The sequence below is a fragment of the Perca fluviatilis genome, chromosome 2, assembly GCF_010015445.1.
Source record: "Perca fluviatilis chromosome 2, GENO_Pfluv_1.0, whole genome shotgun sequence".
Lineage (NCBI taxonomy): Eukaryota > Metazoa > Chordata > Actinopteri > Perciformes > Percidae > Perca > Perca fluviatilis.
This window is the reverse complement of record NC_053113.1, coordinates 38,856,587-38,871,183: the sequence shown is the minus strand read 5'-3', so window position 1 is coordinate 38,871,183 and position 14,597 is coordinate 38,856,587. Positions and strand designations below refer to the sequence as shown.

Genomic DNA, 14,597 nt, shown 5'->3' with positions numbered 1-14,597 from the left:
AACTGTTGATTTGTATATTTCGGGAAGAACAAGTTGTGTCCTGGTTATAGTCTTCCGGTGAAGTATTCCATCCCCGTCAAAGCAGAGCTTCTCCCCGCAGTCGCGAGGAGACACCTGCTCCGTGGACCAAAGGATCTAAACTGCTGTCCCACAGGCCTCTCGTTTGACTGTTTACAGGCCATAACAGGGCCAATATCTTTATCATCTCTCTGGGCTCGACGAATGGCTGCCCTCGAAAGGGGTATAGGCACGCTCTCATCCGTTTCTGCACACCCAGTATCCAGCATGGACCACACCGTGTGTGAGACATTCATCTCCACAGCTTGTACTGTAGTTTGCACAGAAGGGGAGGACATTTCCTCTGAGCATTCTTCCATCATTGTTTCTATGTCACAGGGTATTCTCGAGAGGCCATCAGCATCACAATTCTCTCTGCCTGGGCGATATTTGATTGTAAGATCGAAGTCGGCCAACTCAGCAACCCACCTATGTCCTGTTGCATTAAGCTTGGCTGTTGATAACACATAGGTAAGTGGGTTGTTGTCCGTATATACAGTGCAAGATGAGCTGATAAGGTAATCTCTGAATCGCTCGGTAACAGACCACTTCAAGGCCAGAAATTCAAGTTTTCCTGAATGAAGATGGTAGTTTTTTTCTGTCTTGGTCAGGGTACGATGCATAAGCGCATTACACGAAGCTTACCCTCCTGCTCTTGATACAGCACTGCACCTAGACCTTGCTGTGAAGCGTCTGTGTGTAAAATGAATGATTTAATGAAGTCTGGGAATCCAAGTATAGGAGGCTCAACCAGACAGTCAACCAATCGCTCCAGTATGTGTTGATGTTTGTCAGTCCATGTGATCGAATTATATGAAGGGGTCCCCTTTGTACTTCCCTTTCACTTTCCTTGCCCTTGAAGCTACGATCCTTCTGTTTAACTGCTCCAGGGTCCAACTCCATGAGGGCATAAAGAGGGCCGGCGATACGGGAGAAGTCCCTGATGTACTGTCGGTAGTAGCTCAGTAGTCCCATGACTGTCCTCAGTTCTCCTACAGTCTGTGGCCTTTTCTCCTTTAAAGCCCTCACAGCTGCAGTATCAGCCGGGATCCATTTTACTGCCCTCAGCCGACACAATGCGCCCCTAAGTAGCGGACCTCGCGTGAACACTCCACACTTACTTGGTTTTAACTTTATCCCGCTGTCGTAGTCGCTGTAGCACTATCCTCACATGCTCCACATGATCATCAAATGTTCTACTGAAGACCAGGGTGTCATCTAAGTATGGAATACAGATTTCATCCCTTAGCTCCCCCAAGCATTCTTCCATGCAGCGCTGAAAGGCAGCTGGAGCGTTCATCAGGCCGAAAGGAATTCTTATCCACTCATAGAGACCCCATGGTGTCACAAAAGCTGTTATGGGTCTGCTCTCCTTCGCCATGAATCCCTGATGGTACGCCTTTCCTTGATCCAACAGAGAGAACCACGAGTTTCCTCCTAGGCCATCCATTATCTCTTGCACTCTGGGGATAGGCGCGGCGGTCGGGGAATAGTCTTTTTGTTCACTGCCGGAAGTCGATACACAGTCGCAGACTCCCATCTTTTTTCGGACACACACGACTGGTGATGCATATGACGAGTTAGACTTCTCCACCCAACCCTGGGCGATGAGGTCATTCAAGTAGTCCTTCATTTCCTGATAAAGAGGCCTAGGCACTGAGAGATATGATTTCGCTACAGGCTTTGTGTCTTTCAGGGAGATGCTAAGTTGTAGTTTTTCTATGCAGCCAATATCATCATCTGTTCTTGAAAATGAGGCACACTCCTCTCTTAACATCTTGTGAACTATCTCCCGTTCTGGCTCACTGAGATGAGTCAGGTCCACTTGTGGATCCCAAAACTCACCAGTAGTTTGATCCTTTTCAGCCCTGATGTGATTTGTTGTAGCAGGAGGTGTAGGGCAGAACCCCTCGAGGGTAGCGGTAGGGTAAATTGCCTGGACCTGCTGGACAGTCCCGATTACAGTCCTCCCTGCTAACACTATCTCATGATCCGTAGGATTCTGTACACTTACAATAATAGAGGGTTTTTTTCTGCCCTTACTCACTTTCACGAGCATGTCACATAGTTCGAGTCCCTCAGCCCAGCGGGGGTTCACATCAGGCTCAAAGAAAAATGTTTTATCTTCATGTGGGGAGTCCATTTGTACATAGCACTCAACTCTGACTGACGCGGCGTTTAGGTATGTTAATCCTCTCTTTTTTGTCTTGACGACATACTCATCCACTTGCTGGTTAGTGACTTGTCCTACAACAGCAGTTACTTGTTTTACAAAAGCCTTTGCTTGGCCTGGGAAAGCTGCCCTTACTGTTCTACTCAGCTGTTCTTGATCAGTAATGTTGGACTGTCTCAGTTCGCTGTCTATAATAATCTTAATTACATTAGACCCAATAATTGGTTGAGTAAGCAGACCACCCTTCATTACTAGTATGGGGACAATAATTTCTGTATTGGATGCAGCCCCTGAAACCAATCTGAAAGTTGCCTCAACCCAACCCGTGTATGGCATACTCTCCCCATTTGCGGCTTTTATGTCAAAATCTGGGGTAATATCTAAAATTTCTAAAATGTCTCTTAATCTTAGGTCTGGCAGGTGTGCTTCTTTCCATATCTCATCAATTATGGTCACTTGGGAGCCTGAGTCCCACAACGCCTGAACCCTTTGATCTTGGATGAAACAATCAACAATGTGCTTCTCCCCTACCAATGGTGCTCTCTTAGCTTTTGTTTTTCTTGTTGGGGTAGTGTTCGTTGTCAGACATGAGGGAGGTCCACATACTCTTTTGTGTTCATCCCAATTATCAACTTGACATGGCCTAGAACAGTAAAGCACTTTCTTACAAGATGCACATTGCTTTAGGATTGCTCCCTCACCCTTTTGTCCACAATGTGCACATTCCTGGGACCTTCCGTCATTATCAGTCACTCCCCGTCCCGTGCGAGTGACCTTCCCCCATTTAAAGGCTCACCTCCAAGCTGTCTCTGTTCCCTTGCTCGACAGCCGGCCAGGAAGTGCTCGCTGCTGCCACACCTGTAACAGTGTGTGCAATAATCTCCAGCTCCACTCTGTTGACAGCCAAAACATCTTCTCCTTCGTCCACGATTTGCTGGGGCAAAGCTGCGCTGGGGGGCAAACCTTTGCTGATACTGGGCAGTTCCTCCTTGGTGTCTGTGGTCCGGAGTGAACCAGTACCCCTGTGGCAGATCTTGCACCCGCTGACCCGAGAATTGCAGTCCTGATGCACCATCGGCCCCCCCTGCTGGCAGTGGCTGTCTAGGGGTGTGCTGGGGCTGTTGCATGGACTCCCTAATTTGAGACACTTCAGCTTTGAGATCTTTCAACAGAGCCATCTCAAATTTAATTTCCTCAAGCTGGGAAAGAACAACTGGGGAAACTTTAGAATGTTGTTGGGTTGGAGGTTTTTCATTCCTTTCAGCAGGAGCATCGCTCGACTGGACTGAGTGGGCGGTAACAGGCTTCTGTTGTCCTGACATTCTTTTCTTGTTCTGTCTCTCGGTCTCATAGGCACATGCTGTATTCATTCTCTCAAGCAACAGTTCATCAGAGATGTCCACTTGTTCCAAATAAGGCTGAAGATCCCGCCTGATGTTGTCATTCTGGAGGCCAGTTAACACAGTGTGAAGAAACATTTTTTGCACTAATCCAGGGTCATATTGGAGACCTGACTCATCTTCCTGCGAAGCGAACAAGATCTTTTGTCTCAGGTCAAAGGTGCGAATAAGGAAACTCTGTGGGGTTTCTTTGATGCCCTGCACCTCTGAGGTCAGCTGCTTATAAAGTTCAGTCGCACTTTTTTCTTGATAATGACAACGTAGTATACGCCTCAATGTGGGTAAGGGTAAGCTGGCTTTGCCCTCTAAATAACTTCGAAGTTGCATGCCAGGGGATATCGCTCTGATCACTGCATCTACAATCTCAAGTTCAGGGAACCCCTTGCTTAAGCCATGTTCAATTTGTCGTGCTAGGCTTGAAAAAGTCAGCTTGTCTTTCTGACCGGGCTCACCAATTTGGCCTGCGATCTTAAAGTCTTTGTGCCATGGGTGAGGGGCAGGACTGTTAACTGATCTCGGTGGTGGCTGACTAGTGGGGGCCATGCTTTTCATTTCTCTTTTCTCCTGCTTTTCATTCACATTCCGTTTCTGTGTGCTTGCCAACCGAAGCTGCAAGGCCTCAATTTCCTTCAATAGTCTGTCCTCCTCCTCGTTCTGTTTTTTCTGTTGCTCGTCTACTTGTTTTAGTGTGCCCGCTTTACAAGCTACCTGGAGCTCAGAAAGTTTGTCTTGAAGATGGAGTAGTTCAGCCATGCCTTTATCCTCAAGCTTTTCTAGCTCTGTTCTCTGGATGTGGCTCGAAATTAGTGTGATGAGAGCAGTTCGGCCCTTGTCAGAAACATGCTCAAACTCTGCTCCGGCAATGATTAGATAGTCACATATCTCCACTAAACTTTCTCGGGGCAGCAGACACAACTCTCTTATTACTTCAAGCTGTAACTTCTCTAACTCTGTCGACTCCATCTTTCCAGCAGAGCGTGGTTGCTAGCAGTGACGTGGTATCTTTCACTCTTTGGGTAGTAATAGTAGCTCTCCTGGTATGTAGAAATACCTCAGATCACATACAAGCTGCCCCTAAGACGATCGGAATCCCACTGCCGCTGATCCACCTCCTGCTCCGAATTATCTGGGTTGTTTAACAGAGATGTGCGACGGCTGGGGACATCTCTTGTAGATGCTGGTCCAAGCTGCACACAATCCCAGCGGTGCCTCCAAATGTTGTGCCCCTGTAAAAGGGGAAAATAGAATGAACTACACGGACACAATGTTGCTTCACTCAAGTCCAATGTTGTAATGCATTTTTTCAGTAACATCACAGTAGCAGAGTTACAAGATGTAATAAACCATGTATTTTCTCTGTTCACAACACAATAATGTCCCTTTAAGTAACTCAGTTTTGAGTAAGTAACAGTGAAACTATTTTCAATAACAAAACAAAATATATCTTAGCTGCACCTAACAAAATGGTTCTGCTATGCATTTATTATTAACCCAGAATAATTGATAATTTTACTTCAGTTGCACTAACCCTATCATTTACAATCTTACTTCAGTTGCACTAAAACAAAATATTCGCTTCTGCACATTTAACACCGTATAATCAACACTATTATTATTAAACTGCAGCAATAGCATTCTGATACAAACAATATAGAAACTAGTGGACACAGGCAACCACGCGATATTACATTAATGTTAGTAGCACGCTTCACCTAACTTCATGTGACGCAGTTCGCATGCAGGCCACAGTAGAGCAGCACGTTTACATTCAATCTTCAAAATTCACATGCTTGAGTTATCACAGTAACTAATATTTTACTCCCTTACAGAATTAAAACACATATTCATCGATCAAACATCCCACAACCTTCATTCTTACCTGTAAAAGGGGAAAATAGAATGAACTACACGGACACAATGTTGCTTCACTCAAGTCCAATGTTGTAATGGACGAGCGGAAGCCACACATTCCCCTACAGTTCGGACAAGGCATTAGTAATCGAACACAGATTAACAACTCAGCTAGTGCTTAAAACCGGAAACAAATAAAAACTTAAGGAAACAAAGAAATACTGCAAAATGTCCTTTCAAATGCATTTTTTCCCATAATCTCATAGGTATCTTAGACAGCATTTTAAACACAAATCACCTTTTTATCCTATTTATCTTTTAAGCCTCTTTTACCTGACAAGGTCAGAGCAATGGATTACTGATCTACAGATCATAGTGCATTTCAACTCAAAGAAATGAATGACCATCTTTTTACCCAAGCAGTGCAATGAATTACAGCATTTTAACTTAGCAGTTTTAGCTTATGACTGACCATCTTTTCAACCAAGCAGTGCAATTAATTACAGTATCTTAACTTAGCAGCTTTTAGCTTATACTTTTATGCACATTTTTAAGTATCTTTTAACCTCTGGATGTATTTCCATTCAATGTGTTCAAAATATCACTGTTACACAGGACAGGTGTTATGTGACTGATGGAGGGGGTTCTGGTAATGATGCGGGCAGCAGAGTTTTGGACTAGTTGTAGTTTATGGATGGATTTGTCAGGTAAACCATAGAGGAGAGAGTTGCAATAATCTAGTCGGGAGGTGACCAGGGTGTGAACCAGAATTTCAGCACTGTTGGGGGAGAAAGATTGGCGCAGGCGAGAGATGTTACGTAAATGAAAATATGCTGACCGAGTGATGTTATTGATGTGGGACTGGAATGACAGAGTGCTATCTAGGATGACACCCAGACTCTTAACCAGGGGGGAGGGGGACACAGATGAATTGTCGATGGAGATAGAGAAGTCATTTATTTTTGAGAGGATTGATTTGGTGCCAATAAGGAGGAGTTCAGTTTTGTCACTGTTGAGCTTGAGAAAGTTTAGGGAGAACCAGGATCTGATTTCCTGAAGACAATTTGATAGAGAGGTGGGAGGGAGGGATGTGGTAGGTTTAGTGGGTAGGTAGAGCTGGGTGTCATCTGCATAGCAATGGAACTGAATGTTATGTTTACGGAAAATATGGCCAAGAGGGAGAAGGTAGATAATGTTATATGTAGTACATATATAAGATATCCTGCCTGATAGGTCTTTATACTTTTGTCTACGGTGAGTGCGCATTTCCACGACAGCAACACAATGGAGCCCTTGGTTTTGGTGTCGTCACTAGATGAGGCAGCAACCTTGAAGTATTTATTCTGTAGACGATTTAGCTCGTTTGATCGGGCCATTTAGCCCCCTGATGTTAACTGAAGGGATTGAAAGCTCAGCCATCTTCAAAATGTACACGTGTACACTTAGATCTAAGCAAAGTGTGGTAAAAACTAAATAAAATAAATCCCCTAACCCTCTGAGACCGCAGACCCCTCCCCTGTCTGTAAGATACATGGCTCACGCACAACTCCAGCTCAAAACGCCCCCCCATCTAAAGTCACAGGTTAATTGAAACAGGTGTATTGAACTCTTATGTTAAACATGAACAATGTTACAAAAACCTTAGAACTAGGTCTCAACCAGCTATTAAGTTCTGAAATGGGCTATGCTAAAAACATACCAGCCTAGTAGAAGTAATAAACATAGATTATAAACTGAATAGTTCGCATTCATCATGTTCTTCCAGTCTAATTAACTGTTCCTTTAAAGCTTGGTTCCAAAACTTACATACTATATTTCAACCAGCTATTAACTTCTGAAATAGGCTATGGGAAAAACACACCAGCCTAGTAAGCGTAATAGACATAGATTATAAACTGAATAGTCCGCATTCATCATGTTTTCCAGCCTAATTAAATGTTCCTTTAAAGCTTGGCTCCAAAAATTACATACAGTGCTCTCGAGTCAAACTTGTACAGTACTCCATGTAGCGTTAGTCTGTGCTCTTTTGTAAGGGGATCCACACCGGTAACTGATTTTTCAGGTTTTTGCTCTCGTATCAAGCTCCTAGTTTTGCTAAGTCTTTTTCTGTTTTTGCTCTTTTTTTGCCTAATCAGCCGCCTGTCTTCTACCTACAGTTCTACACCTGGATTATCACTCACACCTGCCTGGCTGTCGACTTCACTGCAGTACATTTGGATCAGCACTAAATCATGCCACCTTCCAGCCTCATTCCCTGCCGACCAACTGGACCAATCCGTTTCCACATTCTATTCCAAATAAATACTCACCTTGTACTCCTGCTTACCTAGTCCTGGTCTGCTTCTGGGTTCCTGCACTAGACTAATCATGACAGGAACGGCATTGAATTAAATGCTGTTGGAATATCTTCCTTAAATTTAGCTATAGCACTGTCAGATAGGCATCTGACAGTGTAGAAGCTTTTATTTATTTTCGTATAGTCAGGTAGTAAGAATTCAAAAGTTATTAGAGAAATGGTCTGATAATAAAGGATTCTCCTGAAATACTATTAAATCTTCAATTTCGATACCATATGCCAGCACAAGGTTGAGGGTGTGGTTAAAACAGTGAGTGGCCTTATGCACACTCTGACTGAAACTAATTGAATCTAGTAATGAGTTGAAAGCAATACTAAGGCTATCGTTGTCAACGTTCACATGGATATTAAAATCACCTACAATAAGTACTTGGTCTGATTTAAGGACTACGCATGATAAAAACTCAGAGAATTCAGATATAAATTCAGAATATGGACCTGGAGCTTGGTCAACAACAAATATAATTGGCTGTAGTGTTTTCCATGTTGGATGTAGAAGGTTAAGAACAAGGCTTTCAAACGAGTTGGATTTTATTTTAGGTTTAGGATTAATTAACAGACTTGAATCAAAGATGGCTGCAACTCCCCCTCCTTGGCCAGAGCCTCATGGAATTTGAGTATTAATATGACTGGGAGGAGTGGATTCATTTAGACTAACATATTCTTCATGGCACAGCCATGTTTTGGTAAGATAGAATCGATCAATTTGATCTGATATCAAATTGTTTATTAGTACTGCTTTAGAAGACAGACACCGTGGTTATGGAACTATGAGTTAGCGACTGCGCCAATGGAAGCACAGAGAAGCGCTAACAGAAGCTACAGTATCTTGGTCCGCACCAGCTACGGAGCGCTGGCTAGCTACGGAAGCATATGATTTTGATTATTATAATTATTATTATAAATGTGTCGAGAGAGTTCATGAATCCACAGGTTTATAAAAAACAACACAATAACAAAAAAGGAAAAACTATGGTAAAAACAGAACAAACAAAAAATAAAAAGCAACAAGAAACAAAATGAATAAAAGTAACCAATCAGACAACAATCCAATACATACGAAGAAATGCATGAAACACAATCAGTAAAAGTAAAACAAAAGTAAGGCACAGTGATATTTTATGTATTACATTTTAGTTGTATTTGACACATGGCTGTTGTCACTTTCTCACATATACTTATTATTATTATTATTATTATTATTATTATTATTATTATTATTATTATTATTATTATTATTATTATACAATAATTTAGTACAGAATTTTGCTCAGGTCTTTGACAGAACATTTAAACAAATGCTTTCTAGCAGAACTGTGAAATAAACAATTAAGCCTTCCACCATAAAGAGAACATGTAGCATAAGCTTTTGATATCAAGTACTCTAGAGTGAAAGTGGTTTAGATAGACAAACATTTTTCATTTGTTATTTGATATACAGAGATATGGTAAGAATCATATTTAGACACTATGCATTACTATGAAGCCTCATTCCAACTTTAGCATTTTTCAATCTCTTCATCAAAATATCTTTGATATATTTTGTTTTGAAGCAATATATGATTGGATTAACAGCACAAGGAAGAAGACTGTACAACAATACCAATAAAATGCGGATGTCCAAACTGAAAGAGAATTCTGTATAATGAGCTAGATAAACAAAACATCTTGGCACGTAATAAAGGCAAGAAATTAGTAACTGTGGTGTACAAGTTGATAAGGTTTTGTATCGTCCTTCTGCGTTTCCTATTCTTAAAACAACTACAAAGATGGAAATAAAGGAAAAAAGTATAAATGAAAGTGGAAGCAAGAGACTAAACATTGCAAGGATGAGAGCAACAGTCTGAACATATTTTACATCTCCACCACATGCCAGGTTTGTAACTGAAGTATGGTCACAATAACATTGCACAATATTAGATTTACAATAAGGTAAGGTTAGGGCATGAAATACAATATACATCATCCTAAGAAATGTACCAATCCATGACAATCCGCAAGCCATAGATACAATGTTATTTGTAAGTAGAACAGGATATTTTAATGGAAAACAAACTGCAATAAAACGATCAAGGGCCATAATAAGGAGAAGGAGAGATTGAATTGCTCCCAAGGAATGAACAAAAAACATCTGAGTGAAGCAGGCACCAAAAGATATTATCTTGTCATCCCACCAATATCTGGATATCATTTTTGGTAAGGTCACTGTCCCAAATAACAAATCATTCATTGCCATATGACAGAAGATCAGATATGTTGGTTTATGAAGATGCCTCTCAACTCCAACAAAAACTAAAATAAAAATATTTCCAACAAGAATAGCCATGTAGGTAAAGAAAAGAAGAGTAGATACAGGTCCATAATACATTGGGTCAAGACCTGGGAATCCAAGTATTATGAAGTCTTTGATTGCTGTTTTGTTCGTAATAATCATAATTTATGTTAAAATGTTGTGAAAAATTCTCTCTAAAAAAAGGTTGCGAGTTTGTTGTAGGTATATCATTCAGACAGTACAGTAGTCTTTATGATATAGCTATTTTCTGTCGACTGTGAGGTTGAGGCAAATCCCAATACTGACAATCAAGGTTACAGTGCACTGCATATTATAAAGGCTGTTTAGGAACTGACGTAATGACATATGTGGGGTGGGATAATCTGTGTGCACTATGCAGTACATACTTCATTAATATCTTGCTGATTAAATATATCCTAATTACTAGGGATCAAGTTTATAATCGTTAACGAAAACGAACGAAAACAACATGGTAAACAACATTGCCGTTAACTGAAATAAAAATAAAAACGAGGCAGTACAAAAAAACGATAACTAACTAAAACTGTAATGTCTGTTTAGAAAACTAACTAAAATTAAATTAAATTATTGAGTGAATGTCCTGTGTCTTCCACAGAGCAAATAACATCTTTCAGAGTTGACATTTCCGACCATAGACCTGTTTTATACAGTCTATGCCATAGATATATAGTTTCCGACCGGGAACCCAGAAATTCCGACATTCCATGTCAAATTGAACACAACATAGTCCATGCCCCTCGCCTGACATCATGGCAGTACCGAAAGTCGGAAGAAAGCAGCAGAGTCCCATTTGATTATGACTGTGTCAGATAAAAGCAAGTGCCTTGCATTGGAAGGTGATAAAATATGTGTACAATTTACGAAAGGAAAAATCCCATGAATTTGAAAGTACATTTGAGAAGTGCACACAAGGAGGCTAACCTAGCTTACCATAACAAGGCAAGGCAAGGCAAGGCAATTTTATTTATATAGCACATCTCAGCAACAGTACAATTCAAAGTGCTTTACATAAAACATTAAAAAGCAGTTAGAAATGAATACAAAATTAAAAACAGATAGAATACAAGAATATAATTCACAGTGCAGTACAAAGGAAAAAAGGCAACATCAAAACGATAGGTCTTCAGAGCTTTTTTTTTTCTTCTCTTTTTTCGGACATTTCTCCATGGCGATCTTTTCTTACTAGAGACAGCTTTGACCCTAGTGGGAGCAATGGCATCAGTAACATTTGTAATTTTACAATTTAAATTATCTACAAGCTCAGTGACTGAGGCCCCAGAAACGGTGGGTGTGGAGGAGAAAAGCTGAATGAATGATTCACTGGCGTTTTCAGTGATGTATCACTTTCTTATTATCTTTGTTTGAACACTTTTGTGCAAAGAGATAGAGCCGTTAAAGAAAACGCAGGAATGATCAGAGAGAGCAACATCTGTCACCACAACCTTGGAAATGTTCAGACCTTTAGAGATAATCGAGTCCAGAATGTGTCCCTTATTGTGTGTGGGCTCTGTCACATGCTGAGTCAGTCCATAGTTCTCATAAACACAACACAGTTCCTGAGGGTTGTCAACATGAGTGTTGAAATCACCAGCAATAATTACACAGTCAAAGTTAATACAGATCATAGACAGCAGTTCAGTAAAGTCATCAAAGAAAGCTGCACAGTATCTAGGTGGCCTGTAGATATTTAGAAATATAGCTCAAGGGGAGGACCTTAGCTGAAGAGCCACATGTTCAAAAGAAGCAAAATTTCCATAAGATAATTGTGTACATTGGAATGAGTCTTTGAACAAAATGGCGACTCCACCTCCTTTCTTATTCACTCTATTCTCACTCATAAAACTGAAGTTGGAGGGAGCTGACTCGATAAGAACAGCAGCACTGTTATTCTGGTCATTATTGTTATTTCAGTTAAAAACATAAAATCAAGATTGTTTTTGATAATAAAATCATTGATTAAAAATGATTTTCCTGCTGTTTGTTGGAACAGACTGTGACTGACAGGGAATGGGTGTTACATTTACTATGTTAGCAGTTGAGTGCTTCTTATTGTTTTGCGGATTCACCACTTTGTGTGGTCTATTATTGATTCTAACTGGGATGATATAGCTGGTCTGTGGGCTAACAGAGTTATTTCTAGAGGAAGGAGAGCTTATGGGAGAATATGACTGGGAAGTGTGCTTGTGCATGTGTTAACGGAATGCAAACAGTCAATCATAGCTCTTGAGTCTGCAAGGCGTGCCGTAAATTTCCACAGAGCATTTTGCTGCCTCGTGTATTTGGATGAATACCATCCCTGCTAAAAAGAGTGCTACATTCCCAAAATAGATTAAAATTGTCAATAAAACCTATCTTGTGAATGCTCCATGTAAACTGGAGCCAGGTGTTAAGGTAGAGTAGTCTGCTAAAAAGGCATGCTCCGCGACCTAGAGATGGAAGCGGGCCCGAAATAAAAACCGACTTCCCAGTGCTCTTTAAAGTGTCAATGAGAAGGTTGAAGTTTGTTTGTTCACTCATCATTTCATGTCCACAATGGACTACAATTCGTTTAAAGTGGCCATATTATGCTCATTTTCAGGTTCATAATTGTAATTTGAGATTGTATCAGAATAGGTTTACATCGTTTAATTTTCAAAAACACCACGTTTGTTGTACTGCACATTGCTGCAGCTCCTCTTTTCATCCTGTGTCAGGTCTCTGTTTTAGCTACAGAGTGAGACCTCTCAACTTCTGTTCCATCTTTGTTGTCAGTCGCACATGCGCAGTAGCTAGGTAAGGATTACATGAGGTAGCTAGCTGTTTCTCCAACTTCGGCCTGTACAAGGCAGGATTAGCCGGGAGACTTCTTCTAAACGAGGGCGCACTTCCAACTTTGCGTGGAATACCTGCAGAACAGGGACATGTAAGTAGTTCTATACAATTTATTTTGTAGATTAGGGTGAATTTGTGTATGTTGTAGCAGTGTTTTGTCATTGAGAACGAGCTAGCATGCTAGCGCTAGCATGCTAACAGTTAGCCCCTTAGGCCCCTCGTTTCGGCTAGTGACGTAGAAAGCCGTGCAGATTTTGAACAGCTCACCCGGAGACTGAAGGCAGGACACATTCAGAAACCCGTATCTCACTCAAAACAGCATGAATGTTTTTTTTTCAAAGTTTGTACGCGTGTGGAAGCACCAGAGACACAAAATAACACCCAAAATCCCAGAAAAAGTGATTTTTTTTCATAATATGGGCACTTTAATCGAGATCGGGAGTGAGGGTAACAGGGCCTTGTCTTTGGCGAGGATGTCTAGAACCTTGGCTCCTGGAAAACAATGTGTGACAGCATTGAAAAACTGTAGACCATATTTCTCCTGTACTAGCTTCTCTGCATTGGCTTTCTGTAAAATCCAGGATTGACTTTAAAATCCTTCTCTTGATCTACAAAGCTCTAAATGGTCAAGCAGCATCATACCTAGAAGAGCTCTTAGTACCTTATTGTCCCACTAGAGCACTGCACTCAGAGCTACTAGTGGTTCCTAGAGTCTCTAAAAGTAGAATGGGAGCCAGAGCCTTCCAATCTGGGTTCGGGGGGCAGACACCATCACCACATTTATGAATAAACTGAAAACCCTCCTCTTTGATAAAGCTTATAGTTAGGGAGTGAGGAGTTGCAGCGTACGCCTAGACCGGTGGGGCAGGGTGTATAGCTGCAGACACAGCAACCCTGCTTCTCTCTGCTTCTCTTCATAGTCATCAGATCTACCTATCACATATGCAGTAATATAGTGAGAGTAGAGGGAGGCAGGCCATTACATAGACTTCTGAGTTCTAGACTGCTGGGGAACTTCCTTCCTTCCTATGACACAATGAGCTAGCCTGACAAGCCAGACCCGCATCAAGATGTTGGGTCTGAGAACTCACCATTGACAGGGCTCAATCCGAGGGGCGGGATAAACGGTTGTCTTTCAAATTCCCTCTGCACGTAATAGGATAGCGCTACAACCAGGCAGAGCAACGAAGAAGGTAGCGAAGCTAGTTGATAGATAAAACTTTTGCGTTTCCGGTCTTCAAAACTCCGAACACATCTTCCTTTTTTAAGAATGATTTCAGTGCCGTTCTTTGTTCTTTTCTCAAAGAAAAGCTTAACTTAACTTATCTTCCGTGACACGCGGGAAGAACGGGACGGTTGGGTTTAGGAAAGGGTCGTGGGTGGGCGTACAGTTCTGTGACACGCGGGAGGAAAGAAAAAAGCGACTCTAAAAAGCAACTCTAGCAAGCGTGACAAGCGGGAAGCAAACCCGGGTCTCCTGTGTGAAAGTCCTGGGTTTGACCCATCCATTACCCCAACCAATGTCCTTACACAGTAATTCTCCCTTACATACTACTCGCTAAATCTTATCTAACTGCAGCTCTCCCCGTTGCGTTACACAAACACGCTGAAGGGCGCCTTTTTCGTCACATCAGA

General features: G+C 41.5%; 2 protein-coding genes across 2 annotated transcripts; both read right to left on the bottom strand.

Moving 5' to 3' along the window:
* Positions 1 to 2,264: 2,264 nt before the first annotated feature.
* Positions 2,265 to 6,167, bottom strand: LOC120553818. The gene is made up of 2 exons (XM_039792525.1): positions 5,510 to 6,167; positions 2,265 to 4,856 (listed from the first exon to the last, which is right to left on the bottom strand). The coding sequence occupies exon 2, from the start codon at positions 4,591 to 4,593 to the stop codon at positions 2,980 to 2,982; it is 1,614 nt and encodes a 537-aa protein (XP_039648459.1). The 5' UTR covers positions 4,594 to 4,856; positions 5,510 to 6,167; the 3' UTR covers positions 2,265 to 2,979.
* A 3,138-nt stretch (positions 6,168 to 9,305) lies between these two features.
* On the bottom strand, positions 9,306 to 10,271 carry LOC120552206 (olfactory receptor 52K1-like). The gene has a single exon (XM_039790043.1). The coding sequence runs from the start codon at positions 10,269 to 10,271 to the stop codon at positions 9,306 to 9,308; it is 966 nt and encodes a 321-aa protein (XP_039645977.1).
* Positions 10,272 to 14,597: the final 4,326 nt, after the last annotated feature.

Coding starts and splice junctions, on each gene's coding strand:
- LOC120553818 (XM_039792525.1), bottom strand. CDS start 4,593: ATGGAGTCGACAGAGTTAGAGAAGTTACAGCTTGAAGTAATAAGAGAG.
- LOC120552206 (XM_039790043.1), bottom strand. CDS start 10,271: ATGATTATTACGAACAAAACAGCAATCAAAGACTTCATAATACTTGGA.